The sequence below is a fragment of the Scylla paramamosain genome, chromosome 21 (assembly GCF_035594125.1).
Source record: "Scylla paramamosain isolate STU-SP2022 chromosome 21, ASM3559412v1, whole genome shotgun sequence".
Lineage (NCBI taxonomy): Eukaryota > Metazoa > Arthropoda > Malacostraca > Decapoda > Portunidae > Scylla > Scylla paramamosain.
In genome coordinates this window covers 7,955,767-7,983,214 of record NC_087171.1, presented here as the reverse complement: position 1 = coordinate 7,983,214, position 27,448 = coordinate 7,955,767, and the positions used below count along the sequence as shown (strand labels likewise).

The window sequence follows — 27,448 nt, the reverse complement described above, 5'->3', positions numbered from 1 at the left end:
GCTTTAAGAGAAGATTAGACAGGTTTATGGATGGGGATAATAGATAGAAATAGGTAGGTATATTTCATACAGGGACTGCCACGTGTAAGCCTGGTCGTCGCTTCTTGCAGCTTCCCTTATTTCTTATGTTCTTATGAGAGAGAGAGAGAGAGAGAGAGAGAGAGAGAGAGAGAGAGAGAGAGAGAGAGAGAGAGAGAGAGAGAGAGAGAGAGAGAGAGAGAGAGAGAGAGAAGCTCCTTTTACAGACAAGACAAAATCTCATCGTTATGTGGTGATCGAGAGCGTCAGTACTCTAATAATATTATTGAATTTGTCTTTGAGGCAGATGCCCTTGGCGAAGCATAAATATCACAGTTCACTCTGAGCTAACATCTGTCTTTTGTGTGTATGTATTATGTATAAGCTTTTCACTTCAAGGTCAACTTGATTCTGGCATTACTTTCACAACATAACAGTGATGAAGCACATCAAGGAAATAACTTCGATATGCCACAAAATAACAACGAGACGGGTGTGCCGAAAAAAAATATATATTGGCTTTGCTTTGGAAGCATTATGTTAAATGGATGTGAGAGTCTTGGCAAATACAACCGTAGTTAGAAGTCGAGTAACATGTTCCATTCCCCTTCGACTTTTTTTTTTTTTTTTTTTACAAAGTACACTTATCTTTTCAGTCTGTAGTTGCCTGTACGCTAGCCCTTTTATAAATGTCTTTCTTGGACATTGGTTTATATCTTAATTTGTTGTAATGTACAAAGCTTATAACGTTGCCTGCTACCAATATTAAGCATCAAGGGAGATGGCAATATCTTGTAACAGTATCTGACGTCTTTATACTAAGCGTCAAGGGAGTTTTTTCTAGCATTTTTTGCCGTCTCTATAAACTCCTTGAATGCTAATGACATTATGACACTCGTTACTTGACTAAACCAAGAAGATTTCACTAAACAGAAATATAACTATAATCACTTGAATGAAAAAAAAAAAATAATAATAATAATGATAAAAGGAAGACCGAAATATTGAAGGACAACGCAGGAAAAGACATGCGGGTAAAAAGGGTCTGAGAGGAGGGAGAAAGGGCTTAAGTTGAAGACAAAAGAATACGAAGGAGAGAAGCCATAAGGGAAAGCCTCAGTAAGGGTCACAGTGTACTGCTCTCTGTAACATTATCTGCTGCCTCTACCATAACAGTAAAAGAGCGTGGAGGGTCACTGCATTATTTACTGGCCAGGAGATGCAATTCGAGTAAATCTAGGTGTGACGCGAGGAAATGCTTAAATGTTATGCTACGTATTTTTTCTGTCTAATTCATAGGAATACATTTTCTTTGTCTCCATCACCTTGGCGTTGTTCTTGACTCATGTTACGGTACAGAGGTGTTAACTCAGTATTACATCGTATTTCCTTTTAAAATACGAGATAGGTACAGCGTAAAAATGTAACAAAAGATAGTTTTTTTTTTCATTTCAGAATATTATAGTTTTTTTGCTATAAGTCCACTGAGTTACTGAAATGCGATTCTGAAAAGTTATTTCTTGTTACAAAACTGTCTTTGCTCACACAAATATTTCATTCATTGTATTAACAGCCTCCCTCTCCTGAGAAGAAAATGATATGGATACACTGCAACATGTAACACGAAGACAATATTCATATTGTTCCCGATCTAGAATATGATAAGCTGGAGCCATTAATCTATGCAGGGAGGCAACCATGAAAGGACTCAGGGAAGAATGTCACCGGCGCGGGATGGCAGTGTTGCTCTCCAATAAGAAGCAAGTTCATCACTAAGGATGCGTCGCTGCAATTTGAATGAGCGTGACATTAGCGTAAGAGGGAAGTGAAACACCTGCTGCTACACCGCCTTCCATCCCCACCACTCCCCTTACTCTCCTCTCCTGCCTGTTCTGACCTTTTCCCTCCCCTAGTCCACAGGTCAGGAGGGTAGAGCTCCGGAAAGGAGAGAGTTCAACTCCTAACAAAAAACTGTGTATATTTTATTCTCTATGAGTTCATTTTTTTTTTTTTCTGATCTTTGTATAGCACGCAAAGGGTTCATTTAAATGGCTCTCACTATTCAGGTGTGTGATTCATGTGACATTCCCTTCATTATCTCCAGTGACTCTTCTTGATCTGAAAGTGACTGACAGATCGATCTAATGCTACAGCAGCAAAGGAGTCGATTTCAGTTCCTCTCATTTTTTAAGCATGTGGTATTGTGTGGTATTTCTTCCACCCTCTCCCACACCTGTCCCCGTATTCTATTAGTGAATGAATGATTCTACTGATCCAATGGCGCTGCAACAAAGGAGTCGTGTTGACCACTGTAAATATCATCATTGTCTGTCAACCTTCTTTTCTGCACCGCACGTATAGGTTTTTATAATCACTATTCGATATATATATATATATATATATATATATATATATATATATATATATATATATATATATATATATATATATATATATATATATATATATATATATATATATATATATATATATATATATAAACAAGCTATTTATGTCTTAAATGAAATATGCCATACTTCTCTCAGAACTATCTATGACCAGGACAAGAAGCATCTGACGCCCCGAACTCGCTGGGAAAGAACATGTTTACATAAAAAGGCGAAGATCCTGACACCTAGTGGAACGAGAGATTCTGTCTCCTTCACTACAGTAGCCCGCAAACGAGTATGCATGAAGAACAAGACCAAAAAAACTATGAAGAGTTATAAGGCAGCAAGTGAATGTAATGAAGACTGGCATGTACCAGAGGGGTGAAAAATGTGTTTCATGAAATAGTCTTCAGGTGGAAGATAACTGCTTGGCACAAGAACATTACTGCATGCGTGACACGTCAAAATATATCACCCGATATTTTCAACTGTCTACGTCAGTAAGAACAGAAAATAATCATATTGCATTGATTACTTTGTGACAGGCAGAGAGAGAGAGAGAGAGAGAGAGAGAGAGAGAGAGAGAGAGAGAGAGAGAGAGAGAGAGAGAGAGAGAGAGAGAGAGAGAGAGAGAGAGAGAGAGAGAGAGAGAGAGAGAGAGAGAGAGAACGATTAAGTTTAATCACACAGGAACAGATTTACTAAGTGTTTAATAGGACGAAACACACACACACACACACACACACACACACACACACACTGTCCTAAACACGGGATCACTTAAGCTAACGCGGGAACATCTGGTTCAGGGAAGTAAATTGACCTTCCGTTTGGCCATTTATGTGTAATCCTCCCATACAGAACGTTCACCTGCCACGTGTCTGTCACCTGTGCGAGGCCTAAGTTGCTGCGCTGGGGCTGCCCACCACGAGATCTCACCTGGCACTTGATAAACCTGTGAGCAGCGTTGACTGAAATGTGATCGCTTTGTACGGATGTATGGGCGGGGAAGACATTTCTGCCCCGGGACAAAGTTCAGGGAATACGAAGGAATTGTAACATTCATCTAAGCCAGTTGTTCTTTGTGTTTGTTAAGAATTATCACTCATTCGGTACTCGAGACACGGAGAAGTAGTATTATCTGGCTCTCTTCAGAACATAAAATCACTCCTTGACATCCTCCCTTCACTTCTTTCTTTAACGATATAGATACTTCTCCTCGTCTATAATTATCGTAATTATTTACCTGGTCAAACCGTTCCTTGATAATGAAACATATGGACATAAGTAACTTTTATTGGTAGTCTTCAATATTTTAAACTAAACATTTCCAAACATAAAAACCATCTGACGAAAATAAACTCTTCTTAATGATAACAAATATAAACAAAAACATAAGATAAGAATATAAAGGAAGCTTCATGAAGCCAGTAGACCTACATGTAGCATTCACTATATAAAGAATACATACTTAAAACCCCTACCATCCCTACTGGTAAACACTAGAATTCTCTGCGTGCTTTTGTACTTCGTTCTGTCTATAACTTCATTTTTTTCGTGAAGAAAGTTTCAAGATACTTCACAATGTAACTTTGGACTTGATTTCGAATTGTTCTCGTAATAGATGACGCTTTCAATGTTTTTTTTTTTTTATGCCCTTAGCCAGAACCCCTCTAACTAGAACTGAATGAATAAATAAACAAATAAAGTATTCAGAGGCTCCCTAGAAGATAAAAGCCATACATACATCTCCTAACATTGTCAGTAGCACTCCACTATGCTCTTGGTAGCAGTCACAGAAAATTATATGAAAAGTCACTATCATTCCATCTCTTGCCCAGACTGTCCTATCTCCGGAGCACAGACAGCGGAAACAGAGACGCTTCCCAAATAAATTACATCTGAACAGCAGCGTACGCAACAGATATTTAACAAGTCACTTAGTGTCGTGTATCAAATTTTAATAACGCCAGTCCAGTTCAGGCGTCAGATATATAGCGGCAGGGAGCTGAGGGGTGAAAGGTGGGAGGTTAGCAGAGTGGGGAGACGGACCTGGCCAATTTTGACTGCTGCTGTTGCTGCTGCTGCTGCTGCTAATACTGTCGTCACTAATACTGTTGCTGCTAATAATAATAATAATAATAAAGTAACAATAATACTAACAATATTATGACACTTACCTTAAAGAGACTTTGACTCATTGCACGTAAAACTACACCTGGCATTTTTGTGCATTGGCCTCTTTTATACAAAAGCCCTTTGTGTGTTGGTTGCTCTGTAATCCCAGTTAGGATGAGTCCATTTGCCTTTTTATTGTGATTCAGGGAAAGTCCCTCACATCACCCGTCAGTTTGCCATTCTGCCAGTGTAATCCTCCACTATGGTAAGAAAAGACTAACCACTTCATTTTCCTTCGTGTTCATCCTCCTGTTTATTATAATTAAGTTATTAAGTTCCTCAGCGCTGTGAAGTTCCCTTTGGCTGCTAAACTCTTTCCAGTCAGCACGGCGTTTACTTTCCTATTTTTTTATATTCCACTCTAATACACTAACGTGGGCAGCCTCAGGTATTGTTAGGTGGTGATTGACAGACACAGGAACAAGAATCATAATTTTGAAGAACTGCTCCCTCCCGGAATAGTCTCGTGCCAGTGTGTACAAGAATTCGTGCCTCACTGAAGGTATGTATAATTTGCTGTGTCGTAACGGAGACATTGATTTAACGTAGAACTGGCAGCAAACTTTGCTAATCGCATTTCTGGGTAAATGCCAAGCTCATCCATGACCTATGCAGAAAAGACTCTTCCTTAATACCAGTGCGTAATTCAAGACGACACATTTGCAACACACGTAGGATCTTATCTTGTTGAAGGTCAAAAGTTGTCTGTCAATGGTCTGTGAGTCACCGTGAGTCTTCGTTTTCTTTTATGTCCATCTATCTTTATCCACAGCATTTAGCTCATCACAATGCACAAAACGTCAAAAACCTAACATAAAAACATGAGCGATGCTGCAAAAAAGAAAGTTGGGCCTACACGTGTCAGTTCATGTAGGTGAATAATACATGGTGGTGGAAAGGCCTCTTACATTGCCAACAATATCCTCTTCCTGTGGCACCCTTTCGTCCCCCTTTCGTCCACCATGACTGGCAACCCACGTGTAAGGTCATACTCATAAAACTGGAATAGCATGAGTAATTAGGAATCGACACTTTAATATATAGTTTTAGGGACGATTAACTACAGTATATAATGGGACTAGTAAATAACAACTCCACTACAAGGGCAGTCTGAATACTAAGCAATGACACTGAGTCGAATCAAAAAGCTATTCATGTTCTTTCTTCTCTTCACCTCCTGTATGCTATAATCGTTTTCATCAATCTAGAAATTCTCTCTCTCTCTCTCTCTCTCTCTCTCTCTCTCTCTCTCTCTCTCTCTCTCTCTCTCTCTCTCTCTCTCTCTCTCTCTCTCTCTCTCTAGTGATTTCCTTTCCTTTTTCTTTTAAGCTCTCTATATTTCATATGTAGGTGGTCGGCACAGATTTTATATTTCTTCTACATTTTCTACTTTTTTATACTGTGCACTTGAACTGTTTCCATTCGCTTGCGTAATAAAAAATAAAAAATGTATTGCATTTTTCAGATCTCTCATCTACCTCCACTCAGTTACAGTATTTTCATCATGTATTGTACAGCTATTGTATCACACTGTCACATACGTTGCATTTATTCTACTGATATTGCAGCACACTATCTCATTGACACGTGCCTGCGTCATTTCATTGCTATTTACAAAAAATATCTCATTTTCAGCCGAGAAATTTACAACTATTATCCGTGGTTCATATTAGATCGTTATTATTTTTATGTATCCTGTTTCGTTTATCTTTTCGGTGACAGGAGAGTAACGGCAGACCAAATTCCACTGAGTCTTGCTGATCCTGTTGTTCTGACTTTCAAGAAGTTGTGAGAATCGCAGGTGTATCCTGAGTGTCTGTGTCAGGCCTTCAGTCCCCGGCGATGGCTCTCATGTGACTGTTCATCCCTCATTCAGATACATTTCTCAGCATTTCCGTGATGCCCTAAAACTGATTATGACATCTATTTAGTTGTCTGTCTATTTATTTTGTATCTGTTTATTATTTTGTATCTGCAGTGATACATAAGAGCATAAAAACATAAGGAAAGTTGTAAGGTGGCGTAGATGTAACAGGCCTTGTATTACAACACGTGGTAGTCCTTGTAATGGGAGGCAGTTCCTGTAACACGTGGCAGTTCCTGTAGTGAGGCATCGCACTTGCCTTTATCTTCTTATTACCCAAAAAGATTTTACGATGTTATAGTTAAAAGTTTACGATTAGATGCCGAAAACTACCTTGAGGTGATGGTAAGCACATATACGGTCATTTATCATACTGTAATTCAGGAGACAATTTAGCTGCTTTTCGCACGTAATAATTACAGGACAGCGAATGGCAGTATAGTCCTCCCGTGTGGATATAATCATAGCTTTACTAAAACTCTTCACGTGCATCTGTCACAGGCCAGTCATTCGATGCGATGAACTTTCAAATTCTTAAACTCCATCTTGTTGATCACTTATTATTTACAATGACCACTTGCGAAAATAGAACACATCACTATTACATGTGTCACAAAACGTATTTCTTTATCGCAATTATTATCTATTAACATTCTGTATTATTTGATCTCACCAAATATTCTTTCTTTCTTTCAAAGCATGTGTTGATAATTTTGTCTCAGATTTGTTATCTGTTTTCTTTCATTCATTTATATTTTGTAACTTCTAATTTTCACTTGTTTCTTTCTATTTTTATTTTTATTTTTTTCTCATAATTTTCAGTTCTTAAAGCATCAATTACTCCTTCCTTTATAATCGCAATCTCTTAAATTTTGCGTCACATTTCTTTCCATTGAACATTTTTTACATCTACACCATTTACCCTTTTTTTTTCTTTACACTTCCTTTGTTCCAAATTTATGAATTATATATATATATATATATATATATATATATATATATATATATATATATATATATATATATATATATATATATATATATATATATATATATATATATATATATATATATATATATATATATATATATATATATATATATATATATATATATACGAGTATATACATATATATATATATATATATATATATATATATATATATATATATATATATATATATATATATATATATATATATATATATATATATATATATATATATATATATATATGTATTTTTTTTTTTCGTATACTGTTCCCTAGAATCAATCTATAAAATTCTCATTTATATTTTTCTCGCAATGATCAATTTTTACCTTGTTTCTCTCTCATGTCTTAATTACTTCTATCTAGAAAATACACAATTCTTCGCTTTAAATGATTTTCTCTCACGTTTATCTATCATTTTTCTTTTAACAGCAAACTTTTTTATTCCATTTTGCGTTCTTCCCTCGTTCTCAAAGCTCAGACAATCAAAAGTTCTTCCTTTGATATGATCCATCATTTTTCCCAATGAACCTTGTTTTTTTTTTTTTTTTTTTCAGTTTTCATTCAGTTCTTATCTATTTTCCTTCGTTTTTATTTTTTTAGTACTCGCAACTATATCATCCATCATTCTTTTCTTCACTAGTAAAATCCACCCATGATTTTCTCTTACTTTTTCATCACTTAAATTTTTCTTTCAGTTTACGTTTCTTTTCATTCGTGTTGAAGCATCTAGGTCGTACATTATTCAGTCTTTTCTGTGTTGGTGTTTGTATGTCTGTGTGCTGTGTTACACCGCACTAGTGAAGAAAGCACAATAACTGACCTTTAAATACTAAAAATACATAAGTAGCGTCTCTCCACGTACAGTTTTTCACCCCCAAATGTCTGTTCTACCTGCAACATTTTTTACGCAATTTTATGCATGTTCGTGTATCTTTGTTTCACTTAACACATCCGACTTCGATATCCCAGACTACATATTCATTTTTTTTTTTTTTTTTTTTTTTATGTTTCTGATTAATATCGAACATTGAATTTCAGTACAATCACCCACCCACACACACACACACACACACACACACACACACACACACATAAATACATAGACATGCGGCCCAAAAAGACAGTGTAAGTGAGAGGAAAAACTGGCTAAGTTATGTTAAAAAAAAAAAGTTAAAAAGGCAAAAAATAAATAAATAAAATAGATAAATAAAACGGAGGTCAATTTAGTTCCGGAAATATCACAATAGTTCCCGCTTGAAACAGTTTAAGTCATAGGAGAGGGGAAAAGCAGAAACAGTCTGAGAGTTTCGGGGTTTTACCTAAGCAATAATATTGTTCAGTCTATTTAACATACTCCGCCCTTTGACAACAACCTCCTGACGCAGCTGTCATCACCACGAGGGAACTGCGACGCCGTGAACGGCAGCGTGAACTTTGCAAACACTCAGAAAAGAAATGGTGCGACTGGCTGACCGTTGCCTGGTGACCTTGCAGTAATGGGTTCGACTCCCTCGTCTGAAGCAATACGTACGTTACTCATCACCTTTTATCACCACCACCACCACTACCACCACCATCATTGCCACCACCACCACTGTCACCACTACCACCACTACCACCCTCCACTACCACCACCATCATCACTGTCACCACCCCCACCACCATCACTGTCACCATCACTATCACAACCATTATCATCATCAATCATCCCATGCATCGATACTATTAAACTTAAATTGACAAGGTAACATTTAAAAAGAGAGATAAGAAGAAACAGATTGACTAATAGAGTGTTGGATAACTGGAACAGACCGAACTGTAATGTTGTTGGTGCAGAGTCAACAAGGAGCCTCAAAAAGATTAGATAAATTTGTGGATAGGAAGAACAGGTGGATATACGTAAACTAACTTCTTACAACTTTTCTTGTGTTACTTTCATGTTCGAAATCACCATTTGGCCTCTGAAGTGCTGACTGTTTAATAGTTAAACAGTTTATTAAGAAAGCTATATACATGAAGTAATTAGTGTAGGTACATTACAGTTAGTTACAATACAAGATGATACAATACAATACAACCTTATATACTGACTGCCACGTGTTATATAATACAGGGGCTGTTACGTTTAGGCTAGCTTGCAACTTTCCTTACGTTCCTATACTCTTACGTATCACTGCAGGTACAAAATGATAAAGAAATATAAAGCAAATAGACTATTCAATAAATGTTATATTCAGTTCCGGAACATCAGGTCAATTTATCGAAATGAGGGATGAACAGGCACCATGAGAGGCCATCGCCGGGAAAGATTACTCAATTTTCTCAGTATAGATGAGGATTCGTTAAGACCAATAGCTTATGGCTCCTGTATTCCTTATGTGCTGTACTTCACGAGTGCCGCCAATTCGACCCCCTCCGATCCCCGACCTAAGGCACAGCAGGTGGTGGCCCGGGCCTTCATTTGTATCCACTTATCGGGAAAACTGCGAAAGTTCACCTTATTGCTTCTCCTTTTTACGAGCTGAGATATATTAAGGATGAGGGTCAGGATATCACCTCTCAGATCTATGACACTGGGACTTCCTGGGTGCTTCTTCTTCCTTCTTCTTCTTCTTCTTCTTCTTCTTCTTCTTCTTCTTCTTCTTCTTCTTCTTCTTCTTCTTCTTCCTCTTTTTTCTTCTTCGCTCACACTTTTGTTTTTTGTTTCTTGGAATGAAGTGAAACGATGCTGTCACTTAAGTCCCAACTAGTTTTGGAAGATGGGCAGAGAGAGAGAGAGAGAGAGAGAGAGAGAGAGAGAGAGAGAGAGAGAGAGAGAGAGAGAGAGAGAGAGAGAGAGAGAGAGAGAGAGAGAGAGAATTGAATTTTGACAACATAATGCTCTAAAAACCGTCTATACGTAAACAGCAAGAATAGAAGTAGCGATTGTGGAGGTGACGGACGCAGTGGCTGTGGTGGTACTGCTGGTGGTGGTGGTGGTGGCGGAAGCGGTGGTTGTAGTGGTGGTGGTGGTGGTGGTGGTGGTGGTGCAGCCACCCCTTCTGATGGACAGGTCTGGCTGTGTATCTGTCAGGGACCCAAATCAGTCTCCACCACAGAAACTGACTGGGCTTTGAAGGCCGCCAACCCTCCGCTCACTTTAAAGTCCACACCTGTATATACCTACGATGAAATTTCTCTCTCTCTCTCTCTCTCTCTCTCTCTCTCTCTCTCTCTCTCTCTCTCTCTCTCTCTCTCTCTCTTTCTCTCTCTCTCTCTCTCTATCTATCTATCTATCTATCTATCTATCTACCTGTATTTATATATTTATCTATTTATCTCTCAACCCGAGTCTGAAATGCATATTCTCTCCTCTGCAGGAGGCGGCGACGCGGGCCTTCCCGGTCCAAGATTCGTCGGACAGATTGAGAACGTGACAGTAGCGGCGGGACGCAACGCCGTGCTCACCTGTACCGTGGAGCACCTCAGAGGGTATAAGGTGAGTGAGTGAACGAATGAGTGACTGAGTGATTGAGTGACTGCGTCTTTACACGCTTCACTTAGAGGTAAAGTAGTGTGTGTTCAGCTGAAAGAAGAGCTGCACTGCTTGGTTCAACAAAAACAGTTTCTCGATCTGAAGAGTCTGTCTTATATTTTCATCTGTGTATATAGCTTGCAACAGCCTTACGTGTTGGCTTTACGTGACGCGCTAGTAAAGTACAGCCAGGTAGCACAGGTTCAATACATATGTATTTTTTTCCTTAGTGTTTTTTTCCCATCGTCCTAGTGATCAATGCGCGTTCAAAGAAAGTAAGAAAACACTAAACACAGATTCCCAATAGCAAGATACAAAAAAAGGCAATAAGTCTAGAACAAAAAATACAGAAGAAAAAATAAACAAAAAAATGGAATTGATCTGAAAAAAAAAAAAAGACACCAGCTCTTACTTCTAAAACATTATCAAAGGCACAAAGGATTAAGGCAAGGGAGTCTCGTGACGCAGAGAAAAGATATGAAGCTAGCAAGCCCAGCAGAACAGGAACCATCAACATAGCGATGGAAACTATACCGTAGGAGGAGCAGTACTGAGGCAAACCATAACGGATTGAAGAAACACATGAAGACACTAAATACACTCAAACCACGTTCTACACTCAAACGCTGGAACTGCTTGGGACTGTAATAGGAGAATGAGGGACAAATTTCAAGATACTGGCAACTATGGCCAAAGGGATAACGCCAACACCAGCTAAGGACACACACACACACACACACACACACACACACACACACACACACACACACACACACACAGGTAACAGACACGAACCAGCGGTGGAGGTAACAGTAGCAGCAGTGGCAGCAGAAACAGCAGGTGCTTAAATCAGTGTGTGTGTGTGTGTGTGTGTGTGTGTGTGTGTGTGTGTGTGTGTGTGTGTATGTATGTGTGTGTGTGAGTATAAAGTTTGGCAGTCTGACAGGTTGATTCTCCTGCTGCGTCAATTTCAAGGACGAGTGAGGGTTAGGGCGACTCGAACCTGGCTATTCTCTCTCTCTCTCTCTCTCTCTCTCTCTCTCTCTCTCTCTCTCTCTCTCTCTCTCTCTCTCTCTCTCTCTCTCTCTCCCTTTCTCTCTCTTTTTTCTTGCCTTCCTTTTCCCTCCTTCTCGCCATCTCTCTCTTCTTTCCTTTCTTCCTTCCTTCCGAAGTGCAGAGTTAGTACGCACGTAAATCAGAGAGAGAGAGAGAGAGAGAGAGAGAGAGAGGGGCACGAAATCGTCGGACGGTGAATATAAGACACTAAACAATAAGATGATAAAAAAAGAGGTCAGTTCCTATATTTTCTTTTATTATGAAGTGATACAGCGCACCACTTTCCTACTCCATCATTTGTTTTGTTTTATCGCCAGTCGTTGTATATAATTCTATTGTGAAAGTCATTTGATATTTTTTTGTTTTTTAGTTTTCTTTTCACTTATTTTCTAGTCGTCCCCTGTAGTCGTGAATTTTAGAGTCGTGTACACGTTATTTGCTTTATTTTGTGTGTGTTCTTTTTTTTCTCTCTCTCTCTCTTTCTCTTTCTCTCGCTCTCCTTTTTTGTTGCGCTTTGTATGAATTTCATAATTCTGGAAACACTGTCCATTGTCAGCATAATTTATGTACGCCGAAAATTAAAGGAACGTGTACTGAAGCTTCACCCCCGCCGCCGCCACCACCACCACCACCACCGACACCAGCACTACCACCGCCGACACCTCAACCATCATCATTTTCACCATCACCAACACCACATCCATCATCACCATCATCACCAGCATTACCAGCATCGCCATCACCATATCTACCTTCACCACCATTGCTACTGTCACCCCTACCATCACCACTATCATTACTATCGCAAAAGTTACCACCACTATCACCACTGTTAATTTCACCATAACCACCATCACTACCATCATCACCATCTTCACCGTCACCGCCACCATTGTCATCACCACCATCACCACCACCACACCTACGCACAGCCAGCGCTCCACCACTCCTCACCATCACCTCACCTTCACCGTCGGAGTCACCGCAGTTCATTATGAGAAAGAGGCGCAGTTTTTTTCATAATTAGTAATGGAGATGACTCAATTCCCCGCACCATCCCGGATATTGTTGGCAGCGCGGCGGGAGGGAGGGTCCGGCGGCTTTCCGTGGCCTGTGCCTGGCTCTCCTTCACCGCCTCGTCCAGGAGCGGCGCTAACACCACACAAATCTGTGCGTCAGGCCAAATACGCGCCGGCGACATAGTTAGTTAGTCAGATGCTTACTCACCACAACAGCATTACACGTACATCATTATGATAATTGAAAGTAAACAGTTGGATGGCCCAACAAACTCTAATTGCGTTTATAAAAATTAAACCACTAAAAATAATTCCACTTAAACTTCAGCTTACCTAAAAGCACTTTAAAATATTCTTGAAAATATAAAAGCTAACCGTTAAAAACTATTCCCACTTACAGTACCCGATTTAGAACGTTAGGTTTCTCTGACAGTAAATTTATACCGGAGCTTTTACAAATAGAGCGATAGTTTACTGGAAGAGAGTCAATCCTCACGTTGTTAATCCCGAGGGAGGTTTTAAAAGATTACGTAAGTCTATGTGATAGGGATCTGTTGGGTATTGGTATGTTTCACACGTGTGGGCCTGCTTCCTTCTTGTTATGTCTTGTTATAAGGTGATAAAGTTACAAATATTTTCACAAAACACTTCCTTTTCCTTGACATGCGTATTTTTCTTCTCATTTTTTTTTCACTCTTAAATAACTAGAAATCATTGTTAATATGTACTTTTTTTTTTTAATAATTAGTTCACTGCTTTTATGTCATCATGTTTTGCGGCTTAAGTATGGTCTAATAGGCTTAAGGCAGTCAGATGTTCCTCAGCAATGAATTTGGAATAGTATTTTTTTCTTTTCTTTCTTTTCACACACGACAGGCGGGGGAGTGGCTTGATGGCTTGCCGCTTCCTGCCGTGAGCCACTTTGGGAGGGAGGGAGCGTGAGCGTGACCATGCATCTTTTCACTTTTTTATACCCAGTCAACAAGAGCATATAGTTCTGTCGATACCTACGCAGGGCGAACATCTGGCTTTTTAGAATGCTGGGATCAAGGCATGATGAACTAGAGGCGTAGGATACATGCTTTCTGGTAAACTCTGGAACTCCCTGCCTGCTTTTGTGTTTCCTTCTTCCTATGACTCGAACTCTTTTAACAGGGAGGTTTCAAGACACTTATCCTCCTTTCTTTGGGGTCCGCACCTCAGTGGGGCTTTTTTTTTCCTTTTTTTTTTTTTTTTTGTCCTTAGCCAGTACCAGAAAAAAAGTTTCAGAGAATTGTAAAAGTGGTCGGATATTAGATCAGTAAGTGAGATCGCAATGGCTCCACTCGCGTCCATGGACAATTGGTCTTGCTGGCTGATATGACAGTGCTAGTAATACATTTTCCAATTCTTGTAACGACGGTGGAGATGGAACAAGTTATAGTCATGGTAAAAAATCGAGTAACATGCCGTGTTCCCTTCTTGTGTGTTCAGAGTTTTCCCTCAATCCCCAGTTCTCTGATATGTTAAGAATCTATCAAGTAGCAGGTTTCGTAAATCAGCAGATAGGAGTAATTAAGATCAAGGGAAAACGCAAAACACAGTGGAAGGAAGTGCAGCAGGTACCTTAACATTTGGTCACAACATAACCTATTATTGATACTGTTGGTGATAGTGATCGTGGTGATGGTGATAAAGGTAACATTGTATTTACTGATTATGAAGATGGTGGAAAAAAATATATGATGGTGGTAATGGTAGTGGCGACAAAAGCAATGTAAACAAGATCCTTAGAGTCAGTTATATGAAAAGAAGCAATTGGATGAAGCTTAATAAAGTTAGATTCAATAAATACAACGAAACTGGTTCCCAAATAGAGTAGTACATGACCGGAATACACTCAGTAATCAAGTTGTTAGTGCCGAGCCAATAAGGAGCTTGAAAAGAAAAGTACAGTACTTGAATTTATGCATAAAGATCAAAGATGGATATAGGTTTATGTTTTATAGGGGTACGTTAAGTTCTGTTGGCTTTTTGCAGCGTCCCTTATATGCTTACGATAGCGGTAGTGGTGGTGATGGTGGTGGCGATGTTGACAGCTAAGGTGAAGGTGAGCAAGACAATGAGTAGTGAGTGTCGTGGTGGTGACAGTGGTGGGAATAGTCAATAATCATGGCAAGAACACTTTATTATTAATCTCATAATCATCAAGTTGATCTACTATGTATAAAACAATTTCAGTGTTCTTATAATGTCTTAGCCTGACATTTGTTTCCCAGCCTGAGGGGTAATGGAAAGGTGTCAAAATAGCTCCCACCTGGCGCGCCGCCCCCTCTCCCTTCCTCCATTATGAACGTTTGATGTCTGGTCTTACTGACACCACAGTAATCACATGAACCATGAAACTTATATTCCACGTAATCTAAAAGCTAAACATCTACAAACAGTACACTTTCTCCACGAATGGTTCGTAAAATATGCAGCGTGTGAAGGGACGGACAGGAGGAGGCAGTCAGTGCTATGCCTGTGTGTCGCGTGATTCTGGTAAAATAACGGTTGATAACTAAGGCGCCTATGTAGATATGCCACTAAATATTTACTTTTTTTTTTCTTTCGTATTTAGATCTGTCTGCTCGCATGTATCTCCACTCGTGCTATTCTCTCTCTCTCTCTCTCTCTCTCTCTCTCTCTCTCTCTCTCTCTCTCTCTCTCTCTCTCTCTCTCTCTCTCTCTCTCTGTATATATATATATATATATATATATATATATATATATATATATATATATATATATATATATATATATATATATATATATATATATATATATATATATATATATATATATATATATATATATATCATTCCTGTGCTCAGCAGCTCTGGTCGCATGAAATGAAAAAAAATCGAGCATCCACATCGAGCATCAGTGAACAGCGGATCTGCCGAGATGACAATCAGCCAGACACTATTCTCCTCGTGTATGGCGCTCCTGTCCGGCCTATCATGTTTCTACTCGCATCCGTTTCGCTCCACAGGAAAACGAGTCTATTCATTATAGGGATGGTATATTAAAACCTTTTCATCTATGGTTCCTATAATAGACGCCACAAGCCTTTGAAGTCTGTTATAGTGAAGTGGTGCTCGTTGAGGTGGTGGATACGGTGGCACGTGGAGTTGTGTATGCACCGTATTACAAAAGAACACATAGGATGAACAAATAGCAACATAGCTGGTGGTTCTTGAAAGGTTGTTTGTGAGAAGTCCCAGTGTCTTATCTACAGTAGATGTCGGATAGTACAGGTGAAGTCTCCTCACCTATCGGTTCCTCCAGGAGTGGTAATGAAGAGTTTTTTAGTAAAAGGGAAGCATAGTTTGAAAAAAAAAAAAAAAAGAAAGAAAAGAAAAAGAAAAAGAAAAAGAAAAAAAAAAATATATATATAATATATATATATATATATATATATATATATATATATATATATATATATATATATATATATATATATATATATATATATATATATATATATATATATATATATATATATATATATATATGTATATATATATATATATATATATATATATATATATATATATATATATATATATATATATATATATATATATATATATATATATATATATACAAAGACGGATTTAAAGGTAAGCAGCTAGGGAGATGCACTATGTAACAAAAAAATTGCATGAAAAAGTTTCCAGAAACAATATAGTTTGCCACTACCATAAAATATATCAAGCCACAGGAAAAGTGAAAAAAATCACTGAATAATTCGAAAGAGTTTAAATGTTATGAAGACATTGCATAGCATCTTAACTTCGATGAGGATATAAGTACTTATGTAGTCTGCTTGGGATGGAAGGGAAGGAAAAACAGATGTGCAGAAGCGACACAACAGTGAGGACGCGCAAGTATACTCATCTATAACAAGCAACGTGAATGAGACAAGGGAATCATCTGAACACTGGTCACTCCATCCAGTGTAATGTGGAAGGAATATGGCCTATATTTGGAAACGCTTTCCTCTCTCACCACGAATATTTTCAGAGGGCACAGAAGTGATTAGCCGGGTTCTCAATAATGTTTTTCCCGTTTATAATATGGAAATCCATTTAATCTGTCTCTAAAACCATAAAAAACACCCTTAAAACACGTGTCACTTCAACTAATAAAGCCTTTTGAAAGTAGTGGAGGTGCAGCGCAGAAGAGTTTCAGAATGTGGTTTTAACTTCGCCCTTCCCGCAACCCTAACGAGTGGCCGGCATCTGTGCGGAGGCTTTATCTGCTATGCTCTTCTCACTCCACTGACAATTTCAGCACGAGAAGTCAATGCAGACTGTCCACGGTTACAAAGCAAACACAGGAGAGAGACGGTGAATACTGCGTCTGGGAATGTAAGAGGAGAGCTTCAAATATCATTAGAGAGGCAGACAGACAGACAGACAGAAGTTACCCTGGTCTGTCTGTCGCTCTCCTGTGTAATTAAGCATCCAGTGAGAGGGTCAGGGAAAAAAAATAGTCGTCCCGCCATAGGTTCCACGGGGATACATGCAGATGATGCACTTTTGCCCCGCGCCATGAGGGGAAGCATGGCGCCGCGTGATTAATGACGAAGGCACATTAATAATCCCTTGGTTAGTCTGTCACACACGAGCCTCTGTCTGATGTAAGATGCTTCAGGCGTCCGTCAATCATCCTCAGTCTCCCTTTGCTACTCTTGGCGTGCTACCTTCAGTATAGACACAGCTGGCTGCTCTTATAACCCTCCATCTTCCCCACTGTCCTTACGTATGGTGATTGGTGAGTCCTGAGTTGCCTTGCTGCAATCCTTTCCACTGCGTCTTGAGTCTTCCCTCGGTCTTAAGTCCTCTGGTCTGCTTATAATGATCTACTTCTGCAAGGAGACTGCCTGTAGCTAAGTGGACTAAATGGATTAAGAAGCACAAAACGCAGTGGGGAAATGAGTTGGATAGGTTACCTGACTGCACTTTCTCTTTGTCTGTCTGTTTGTCTGACTGTCTGGCTGACGGGATGGATAGATGGATGGATGTTTCTCTGTCTTCTGACCATAACTGTGCATTCTCTCTCTCTCTCTCTCTCTCTCTCTCTCTCTCTCTCTCTCTCTCTCTCTCTCTCTCTCTCTCTCTCTCTCTCTCTCTCTCTCGTTTACAATTCCTCCACTTTCCTCCCTCCCTGGTCCATATTCCCACATACACTCCCCTTCGTCTTCCTCCTCTCTCCCCCCTTTCCATTCCCTAATCCGTTCTCTTCGCCTCTATATCAATTCCTTCTCCTATACACTCACTTATGTAACCATCAAACTCCCTCCCTTGTCCATATTTCCACGAACATTCTCTTTGCCTTCCTCTCCTCTATCTATTTGGCTCCTCTTTCGATTCTTTCGTCTATTCTTTGCTCCTGTGTCTATTTTTCTATCATCTATAAACTCATTTCTGGCCCCTTTTCCTCTCTCTCTCTCTCTCTCTCTCTCTCTCTCTCTCTCTCTCTCTCTCTCTCTCTCTCTCTCTCTCTCTCTCTCTCTCTCTCTCTCTCTCTCTCTCTCTCTCTCCTTTACAATCACTTTTCTCCCACCTCTCTTTCTCTAAGTACTGGTGTATATCTCTACACACACACACACACACACACACTATAAAGCACCACATCCCTCTCTCTCGCCCTCCACACCACACTCTACTCCCCCACTCTTCGTTTCCTTACTCCTCACGTGAGCCCCTAGAAAGAAATCCACACTTATCCATATTCATCCATCCATCTCTCTCTCTTTCTCTCTCCTCTTCCCCTGCAGGTGGCGTGGGTGCAGGTAGAGACGCAGACCATCCTCACCATCCACACGTCAGTCATTACTCGGAACCCGCGCGTGGGCCTGAGTCACGAGGGCCACAATGTGTTCCGTCTGCACCTGAAGGAAGTGACGGAGGCGGACCGAGGCTACTACATGTGCCAGATGAACACCGACCCGATGATCAACCAACAGGGGTTCCTGCAAGTTGTGGGTGAGAGAGAGAGAGAGAGAGAGAGAGAGAGAGAGAGAGAGAGAGAGAGAGAGAGAGAGAGAGTGTGTGTGTGTGTGTGTGTGTGTGTGTGTAGAAGTTAATTTGAAAGTAGACAGGGGAAATGGAGAAGTGATAAGAATGAAGATAAATGGAGAAACAAGAGTGAATAAGTGGAAGAAAAGTGAATCAGTTGAAACTATAGCGAAATATATTACACAGAAGGGAAGAAAAGAGAGAGAGAGAGAGAGAGAGAGAGAGAGAGAGAGAGAGAGAGAGAGAGAGAGCCTATGTACTCGTATATGTACACGCATATTGAGTTGGCATACATAATACATAAGCATAATATACCTGTGTCTGTCTATGCATGTATGAGCTGCAAGCAAGCGTGTCTCGTCCAGATGGTGGTGGTGGTGGTGGTGGCGGTGGTGGTGATGGTGGTAGAGAAGCAACAATTGTATCTATATGCACCAATTCTAAACAATCAATATATCCGCCTATAATATTAACAAACCCAGATGTTGCTTTTCTTTGCCATACCCCCGTCACCTGCAACTCTCTCTCTCTCTCTCTCTCTCTCTCTCTCTCTCTCTCTCTCTCTCTCTCTCTCTCTCTCTCTCTCTCTCTCTCTCTCTCTCTCTGTCCTGACCTTTATCCGCTTTCTCAACACTCACACGCACTCCCACACTCCCACGCAGTGCCTCCTGACATTGACGACTCTGCCTGGACTGGGGATCTGGTGGTGAGGGAAGGAACTAACGTGTCTCTGGAGTGCAAGGCGAGAGGGTACCCGCCGCCCACCGTCACCTGGCGCCGCGAGGACCCGCATGACCCCACCCAGCACTGTAGGTATAGAGGCTTGTATCTTGTCACTTTAAAGGGGCTGCCGTGGTCCAGTGTTATCGCGCGCAATTGGGGGCAGAAGAGTTAGTTCCCAGGCGCACGGGTTCGAATACTGGCCACGGTCCGAGGTTAAGAAAGGCATTCACTAGGGTTAATTGTTCTCATACTCGTATATGGCAAAACTAGACTTCTTCGTCGGCACTGATAGATCTGTGGAACCGGACGTAAAAACCGAAAAAAATAACCTTGAAATTTTAAAGACCATATTCTTGAACGTCTCTGTCTTATTTCGATTAATCCCTATAATCTCTAAAGGAATTTTTTGGGGAAGATTTTATACGGTGTTGTTATGATTGTAGTAGCAGATCAACAAGTATTTTGTACCATTAAAAGTTAAATTATCTGAGACGTTTGAAAATATGTACCAAAAACCTTAAAGGAATAGACTATGTACGTGATATTTGCTTTCCTTTTATGTTCCAATGCTATGAGGTTAGGTTAGACTAAGTTAGGTTAGGCAAAGTTAGGTCAAGTTAGTTTGGACATGTTGGGTTAGGTAAGTTAGAGTAGATTAAGTTACTCTTGTTAGGTTAGATTCGGTTTGATTAGTTAGTTAGGTTAGGTTAGGTCAAGTTACTTTGAACATGTTGGGTTATGTTAGGTAAGTTTAGAGTAGGTTAGGTTACACTAGTTAGTTTGGGTTAGGTTGGGTTAGGTCAAGTTAATTTAGACATTTTAAGTTAGTTTAGGTTAGGTGAGTTAGACTATATTAGGTTACACTAGTTAAGTTAGGTTGGGTTAGGTCAGGTTAGGCTACTGTACATACTTGTATGTACTGTACATACAAGTATGTACTGTATAAAACTATTTGATATAAATGACACCACTGTAAGATGCTATAGGACAGTCACCCTTCTCCCTTTCATCCAATTTTCTTTACGTTACTACTCTCTCTCTCTCTCTCTCTCTCTCTCTCTCTCTCTCTCTCTCTCTCTCTCTCTCTCTCTCTCTCTCTCTCTCTCTCTCTCTCTCTCTCTCTCTCTCTTACGTCCACCTATCATATTTGTCTCTTCCATTCGTCTTCCATTATTCTCTATCATTCTTTCAGCCTTCTTACTGCACCTCATAAACGGTTCACTCAACGAGGAAGGAAGGAAGGCAGGAAAGAAGAGAAGGAAAAAGAAAGGAAAAAGAGCACGAGAAGGGGAGAAAACGCCCGGAACGAACGTGGAGGAGGGGAAAAAAGAAAGTATTGAAGGGAAATGGAGTAGAGAGAGAGAGAGAGAGAGAGAGAGAGAGAGAGAGTTGGTGACGGGAGTGAGAGAGGGCGGCCACTAAGCACTGAAGGGGGAGAGATGAATTAGGAGTTAAATGGATTGGTAAGGGGAGGAAATGGTGTTCAGATTGAGAGTTAAAAAGAAAAAAAGACACCGACGAGTTTCACTGCAGAAAGAGAGAGAGAGAGAGAGAGAGAGAGAGAGAGAGAGAGAGAGAGAGAGAGAGAGAGAGAGAGATACATGAATAAACGGACGGCCAACACAGACAAGGACACAGAACAGAGATAGACAGGCAGACAAAATAGAGACACAAACAGGTAAAAAAAACAGAAAGGTACACAGCGAGAGACAGAGACACAGACAAACAGACAGGCAGACAGAAAAAGACAGAGACCAAGAAATGATGGTATTATTTCTACCGATCAACATATTCCAATTTTCAGGCAATATAATAAAGAAAAAATAGACAAAGAGAATAAAAAACAAAATTAAATCCCCTCTCATAAACGGAAAACGTAATAAAAAAAAATCTCACCTTCCTTCATTCGCTTTCCTTCAGAAATTCCCACATCTGAATCTTAAAAAGTACATTAAGAAAAATCTAGATAGGGGAGGTGAGACCCGAGGTTCGATACCCGGCGCCTGGAGAGGAAGAGAAACTCGTCTACTGCCAATTTCCAAGCGACCACATCTTTTACAGCTTCGTTAGGGAGGCGCCCCTAGTAGGTACTCGTGAAATATTGCAGGCGGCCGCAGTGTTCGTTGACAGCCAGACCGACAGATACACGGCTCATGCTGCGACACCCACCTTCCTAGCCCAGTCCAGCCCAGCCATGTCTCAGCCCCGTCCTTTGCCTTAAAATCACCTGTGGGCGGCGTGGTGTTACTCCACAGTGCATGTGTGTGTGTGTGTGTGTGTGTGTGTGTGTGTGTGTGTGTGTGTGTGTGTGTGTGTGTGTGTGTGTGTGTGTGTGTGTGTGTGTGTGTGTGTGTGTGTGTGTGTGTGTGTGTGTGTGTGTGTGTGTGTGTGTGTGTGTGTGTGTGTGTGTGTGTGTGCGTGCGTGCGTGTATGTATGTGTGTGTGTGTGTGTGTGTGTGTGTGTGTGTGTGTGTGTGTGTGTGTGTGTGTGTGTGTGTGTGTGTGTATCTAAACGCACGCTCATACCGACAGACGTTTTCTCTTACGATGAAACAATGCGAGTGAAAATAAATATAAGTGAATATGCGTGAATGCATTGACTGAACGCGCCAAGAGCCTGTGGTTGCAATGAGCGTTCTTGAGCCGTATGCCACCACAGACACTCACAACCTTAATAGTCGCGTCCGTTCAGAGGTGAAATTAAAAACCTTTCACCCACAGCGAGTCCCGAAGGAAGCATGTCATCTGGAAGAGCGAGGACGAGGAGGTAAAACAAACTAATATCACGCAGGAGACCGCGCAGGATGGAGGAAGACGGACAGCGGGTGGGGAAGAGGCTGAGACAAATGTCGGAAAAAGTATAATGTTTGCTCCCTCACGGCAAAACACGCCGTTGGCCGTACAAACAGCGGCACGCTCGCTAAACTCGTAAATTGTTTCCTGGACGTATTTAAATAGCAAGTGGTCTGAGCCTGAGAGGATGAAAAGGGCGAGAGAGAGAATGAGAGAGAAAGGGACGAGGGTTGAAGACAGAAACAGAGAGAAGGGGACGATAGCCTCGAAAAAATGGTGTTGTCTCATTGATACTCCTGTTGTGGAACCTGCAGCTTAAACGGGACATCTGACATAAGAACATAAATACATAAAAAAAATGGAGCTCATAAGAAGCTATCAGGTATACACGTCGCAGTCCCAGTATAAAACATGCCTACCTATCTCCACCCATCATTCCCTCTCATGAATTTGTTTTTATTTTCTTTCATACCTCACTATTGACTCACCACTAACAACCTGATTACTGAGTCTATTCTACTGATCTGCCATTTAATTCGAGAACCAATCTACTTCTTATCTTTTTTTAATCAAACTTTATGAAGCTTGAACCCGTAATCTCTTATCCCATCCTGATTACTGATCCTTGCGCCCTCTACCACGAGTGAAAGAAAGAAACCGCAAGACTGGCCGGGATCGTATGAGTAAATTTTCTGAGTCCATGCATCCCATCCTGTCATTCTCCCTCGCAGCTCACTTCTGGTATCGAGACACACTGCAATGTTTCCACCGCCCCTGACACGCTTGCAAGGACTCTATTTCAAGGATGAAGGATCCCTTTTCTTTCTTTTTTTTTTTGTGTGTGTGCTAGAAAACACAGGGTTGAGAAGAAAGCTGCCCTCCAAACAATGTCCCTCTTCCGTGGACGAAGGGGGAAAAACAGTAGGATGGACAGCCAAAGAAAACACAGACGGAAAAGACGGAAGGGAGGGAGAAAAAAAGAAAGAGAGAGAAAGAGAGGTGGGGTAGACAAAACATGGAAACGCAGCCTTCAGAAGGACTCCACACAGAGACAAAAGTAACTCAGTTAAGCGACGGTGGTTTACAAAGTCATATTGTACCAGCGACGGATCACCCCTAGTTTAATTTAATTACACGTTGGAGGGAGACAGGAGTGTGGGCGCGCGAGAGCAGTGAGAGGGAAGAGGGAGCAGGGAGAAAGAGAGAGAGAGAGAGAGAGAGAGAGAGAGAGAGAGAGAGAGAGAGAGAGAGAGAGAGAGAGAGAGAGAGAGAGAGAGAGAGAGAGAGAGAGAGAGAGAGACCCAGGCTGAAGCGAGGGAGTGGGAGTGACCGGTGCTGGTGCTAGTGCAAGGGAGAGGGAAAGGAGTGACTGGTGACTGGCAGCGGCTTGGGGACAGAAAGTCGACACTATCAAGTTTGGTGAGGATTGATGTGGCAGGACCGTGAGAGGCGCTGTGGCTTTACTGTGCACTGATGTGGCTTTATTTGGGGAGTCCGTGGAGAGGGACGAGGAGAGGGTGAAGAGGAGAGGGATGTGGGTACGGAAGAGAAGAGCTAGGAGTGACTGGGAAGAGGGAAAGGGCAGCGAGGAATGTAAGGAGAAGGAAGAGAGGTGACGGATGGAGAGAGAGAGAGAGAGAGAGAGAGAGAGAGAGAGAGAGAGAGAGAGAGAGAGAGAGAGAGAGAGAGAGAGAGAGAGAGAGAGAGAGAGAGAATGGGAGAAAGTGAGCTAGTGGATGCAGCTTCTTCTTGACGAAAAAAAAAAAAAGAAGAAAAATACAGCTTAGAAGAGAGGGTTAGAGTGTTGCCTTGGTGATGTGAGAAGACTGACTCTCTCTCTCTCTCTCTCTCTCTCTCTCTCTCTCTCTCTCTCTCTCTCTCTCTCTCTCTCTCTCTCTCTCTCTCTCTCTCTCTCTCTCTCTCAAAGAAACAAAGAGACCCACAGCCACCAGCACAGAGTCATGACGGGTGCACAGAACGGCAAGCAAAAGGATAATGACCGCAGGAATGACCACCACTAAACCCGCGGTAGGACGAACATACCTGCTTCTACAAAAATAAATAATGATAAAGAATGACACCTTCGCCTCACCCTTTCCCCCGCACGCTGGCATTAGGGCCTCGTGGTAAGCAGGAAGGAGAGTGAGAGCTGGAAAATCTGAACAGTTGCGGGTCCACTCTCCCTCCAGACTGGCAGGGCGTGAGAGGAAACTATTGTCAGAGGGATTCTAATGGAAGGACGGAAGGGAGAGGCACAATAAGCTTCTGGAGAGGGCGATTATGGAGGTGACGCCAAGCCAGGATGCACAGAGGAAAGGTGGACGCGTGAGTGTGAGTGTGAGGGAAGTGCATAGATTCTTGCAAGGACTAAAGTATTTATGTAGCTCTCCTGTGGTAGGGAAAGGAGGGATGATTCACCGAGGCAAAGAGTGGGAAAGTAAATCTGCGTGTAACTTTTTTTTTTCTCACTGTGCACGTGCAGGAGGTAGTGTGGTGCAAATGTTAGACTGGGAATAATGTTAAACGTTTGTATTGTAAGAATGTTGGCATGTAAATGGAAAAAAAAATCATTTGTACTCTTCTCAACATTTGTAAAACGTAAATTTCTCTCTCTCTCTCTCTCTCTCTCTCTCTCTCTCTCTCTCTCTCTCTCTCTCTCTCTCTCTCTCTCTCTCTCTCTCTCTCCATCTAGTGGCCTTGTTTTCCTCACAGATTTACTTTTGTCTCCATTGCTTGGTGATTTTATTAAAAAGAAAATGAGAAAGAAAAATTCTCGCCTACCGTCGAGTTCCTTGACATAGTTCAACACAGACGAGACATAACTAATGCAGAACAGGTTGTGGTACTATACGTCTTCGCTAACCGATGTCCACTGTCCGTGCCTGTCCACAACACATGCCGGACATTGTTTCCTAGTGCCGTTCGTTAACCTGGCGCTCTTGGGAGAGGCTGCGTTTCTCCAGAAGTCTGCCAGAAGAGCCTGAGGGTAAGGGACGTGAGCCACAGCTAAAGACTCCGAGGAGGCGGGAGGGGCGGTCGTCCGTGTGTGGGCACCGGCAAACTTTGTTCCCTGGAGACCCGCCGCCACCCGCACCAACGTGATTAGTCCAGCACCACGTCAGCGGGGCTTCCAGGCCTCTCCTCACCCTCTGCCCGGTTGCTTCACGATGCCACCACCAGCCAGGGACACATACTTTCAACCCCGCCCACAACAAAGCTCATGTACAAGGCTAATACAGGAAAGGTCCTCTTTTTTTTTTTTCTTTTTTTTTTTTTACCCAATTACGATGGTCTCGTGGAACAGCTGACATCTGATTACGTCTATACAAACTAAAGGAAGTATCAAGACACCTCCGGAACTAAACTGGCCGACTTCTTGGAATTTCCTCCCATAATCAACATTTTAGGAACGAAATATTGAACTAGCTTTTTTCTCCACAATTTCATGTCCTTAGCTAGACTCCATAACACATGAAAAGACAAAATTGATAACCTCAACACTCAGGAAGTGCCACCACACAGCTCCACTCGGCGAAAGGAAGCACGGGAGATTGGTGGCTGGAGGGTTAGTGGGAGTCGCAGGAAGGAAACACCTCGCCCAGCAGTAATTACAGAGGTGGCATATGACAGAACAGAACAAAACACTGATCTCAGCCCTCACGATGCGCAACCACAAAGTACCACTCGGTGTATGGAAGGACCAGAGAATAACGGGCAGGAAGGCAACACCTCTTCCGGCAGTAATTATAAACAAAAGTGGCACATGAGGAATTTATTTGATTTCGGGCGTATCTTAATTCCAGGTAGATCTTCCCTCCGTGTATTAGCGCTGGATCGCGGCTGGATTTTGTTGTCTCGTATATTAGGGAAACCAAGTACTATCCCTCATGCCTTGGTTTTCCCCGCAAGCCCTCTCCCACCTGAGAAAAGATATTACCGCTGTAAATAAGGGGAAAGAGGTAAATGGGCTGTGAGACGCGCGTGCGGTGTGTGTGAGCGGGATTAGGGGGATGTTAACTAACCCTAAGGGGCGCCGCTGAGATGTGTTGGGTTGCGGCGGTGGCTGCCAAGGGGAAGGAGACGAAGGGGAGAAAGTAAAGGGGACGGTTTCCAGCTTGTTTTTTTGAGTGCTTGAGTTGCAGTGTTCCCCGTATCTTTCCATTATTCCTTCCTTCTGAACACTGTTTTTTTGTTCCAGATTTTGAATATAGTGTTGCAGTGTTGGCGTTTTATTATTACTTCCAGGCTCCCTTGGACAATGAAGTTTCTTGTTCCAAGTTTTAAACACAGTGTTGCAATGCTGGCGCTTCATTATTCTTTTCAGTCTTCTTTGGACGCTAAGGTTTTCATTACAAGTTTTGAATCTTACAACTGCAATGTTCGTGTTCCAGTCATCCATCCAGTCGCCTTTGGACACAAATTTTCGTTCCATATTTATCTAAGTCTTGCAATGTTTGTTCCAGTTCCAGTCTCTTATGGGCAGTCAAGGATTCATTAGACTCCAGGACTCTGGCTCATGTTAAAACTGGTAGAACACACTCATTATAAACTTGCAATGTTAGTTCCATTATTTTTTTTTCTCCAGTTTCTTGCGGGCAGTCATGTTTTCATTCCAGGATCTATAAGACTCCAGGATTCTTACTCATATGTAAGAACCGGTGGAATTCACTCATTATAAGCGTTTCTCCTACACATTCATTATAAACGTTTTTCCTCCTCGTGGTCGCGTGGGCAGCAGTGAAGGTGCTGGAGGGCCAGACGCTGACGATTGGCAAGGTGTCTCGATTACACATGGGCGCCTACCTGTGTGTCGCCTCCAATGGCATCCAGCCCTCCGTCAGCAAGAGGA

At 41.5% G+C, this 27,448-nt stretch overlaps 1 protein-coding gene across 8 annotated transcripts in view; it reads left to right on the top strand.

Annotated features, from left to right (window-relative positions):
• Positions 1–27,448, top strand: part of LOC135110946 (lachesin-like) — a 155,719-nt gene that overhangs the window by 70,034 nt on the left and 58,237 nt on the right. For 6 of the 8 annotated variants that reach the window (XM_064023666.1, XM_064023665.1, XM_064023658.1 and 3 more), the window contains 4 exons: positions 10,804–10,922; positions 18,843–19,050; positions 19,746–19,892; positions 27,335–27,448. The exon at positions 27,335–27,448 is cut by the window's right edge and continues 18 nt beyond it. In XM_064023666.1, coding sequence (XP_063879736.1) covers positions 10,804–10,922; positions 18,843–19,050; positions 19,746–19,892; positions 27,335–27,448 — 588 coding nt within the window. Of the gene's footprint in view, positions 1–8,829; positions 8,972–10,803; positions 10,923–18,842; positions 19,051–19,745; positions 19,893–27,334 lie in introns of all 8 variants that reach the window. The other 2 variants (XM_064023663.1, XM_064023662.1) reach the window with 2 other exon arrangements.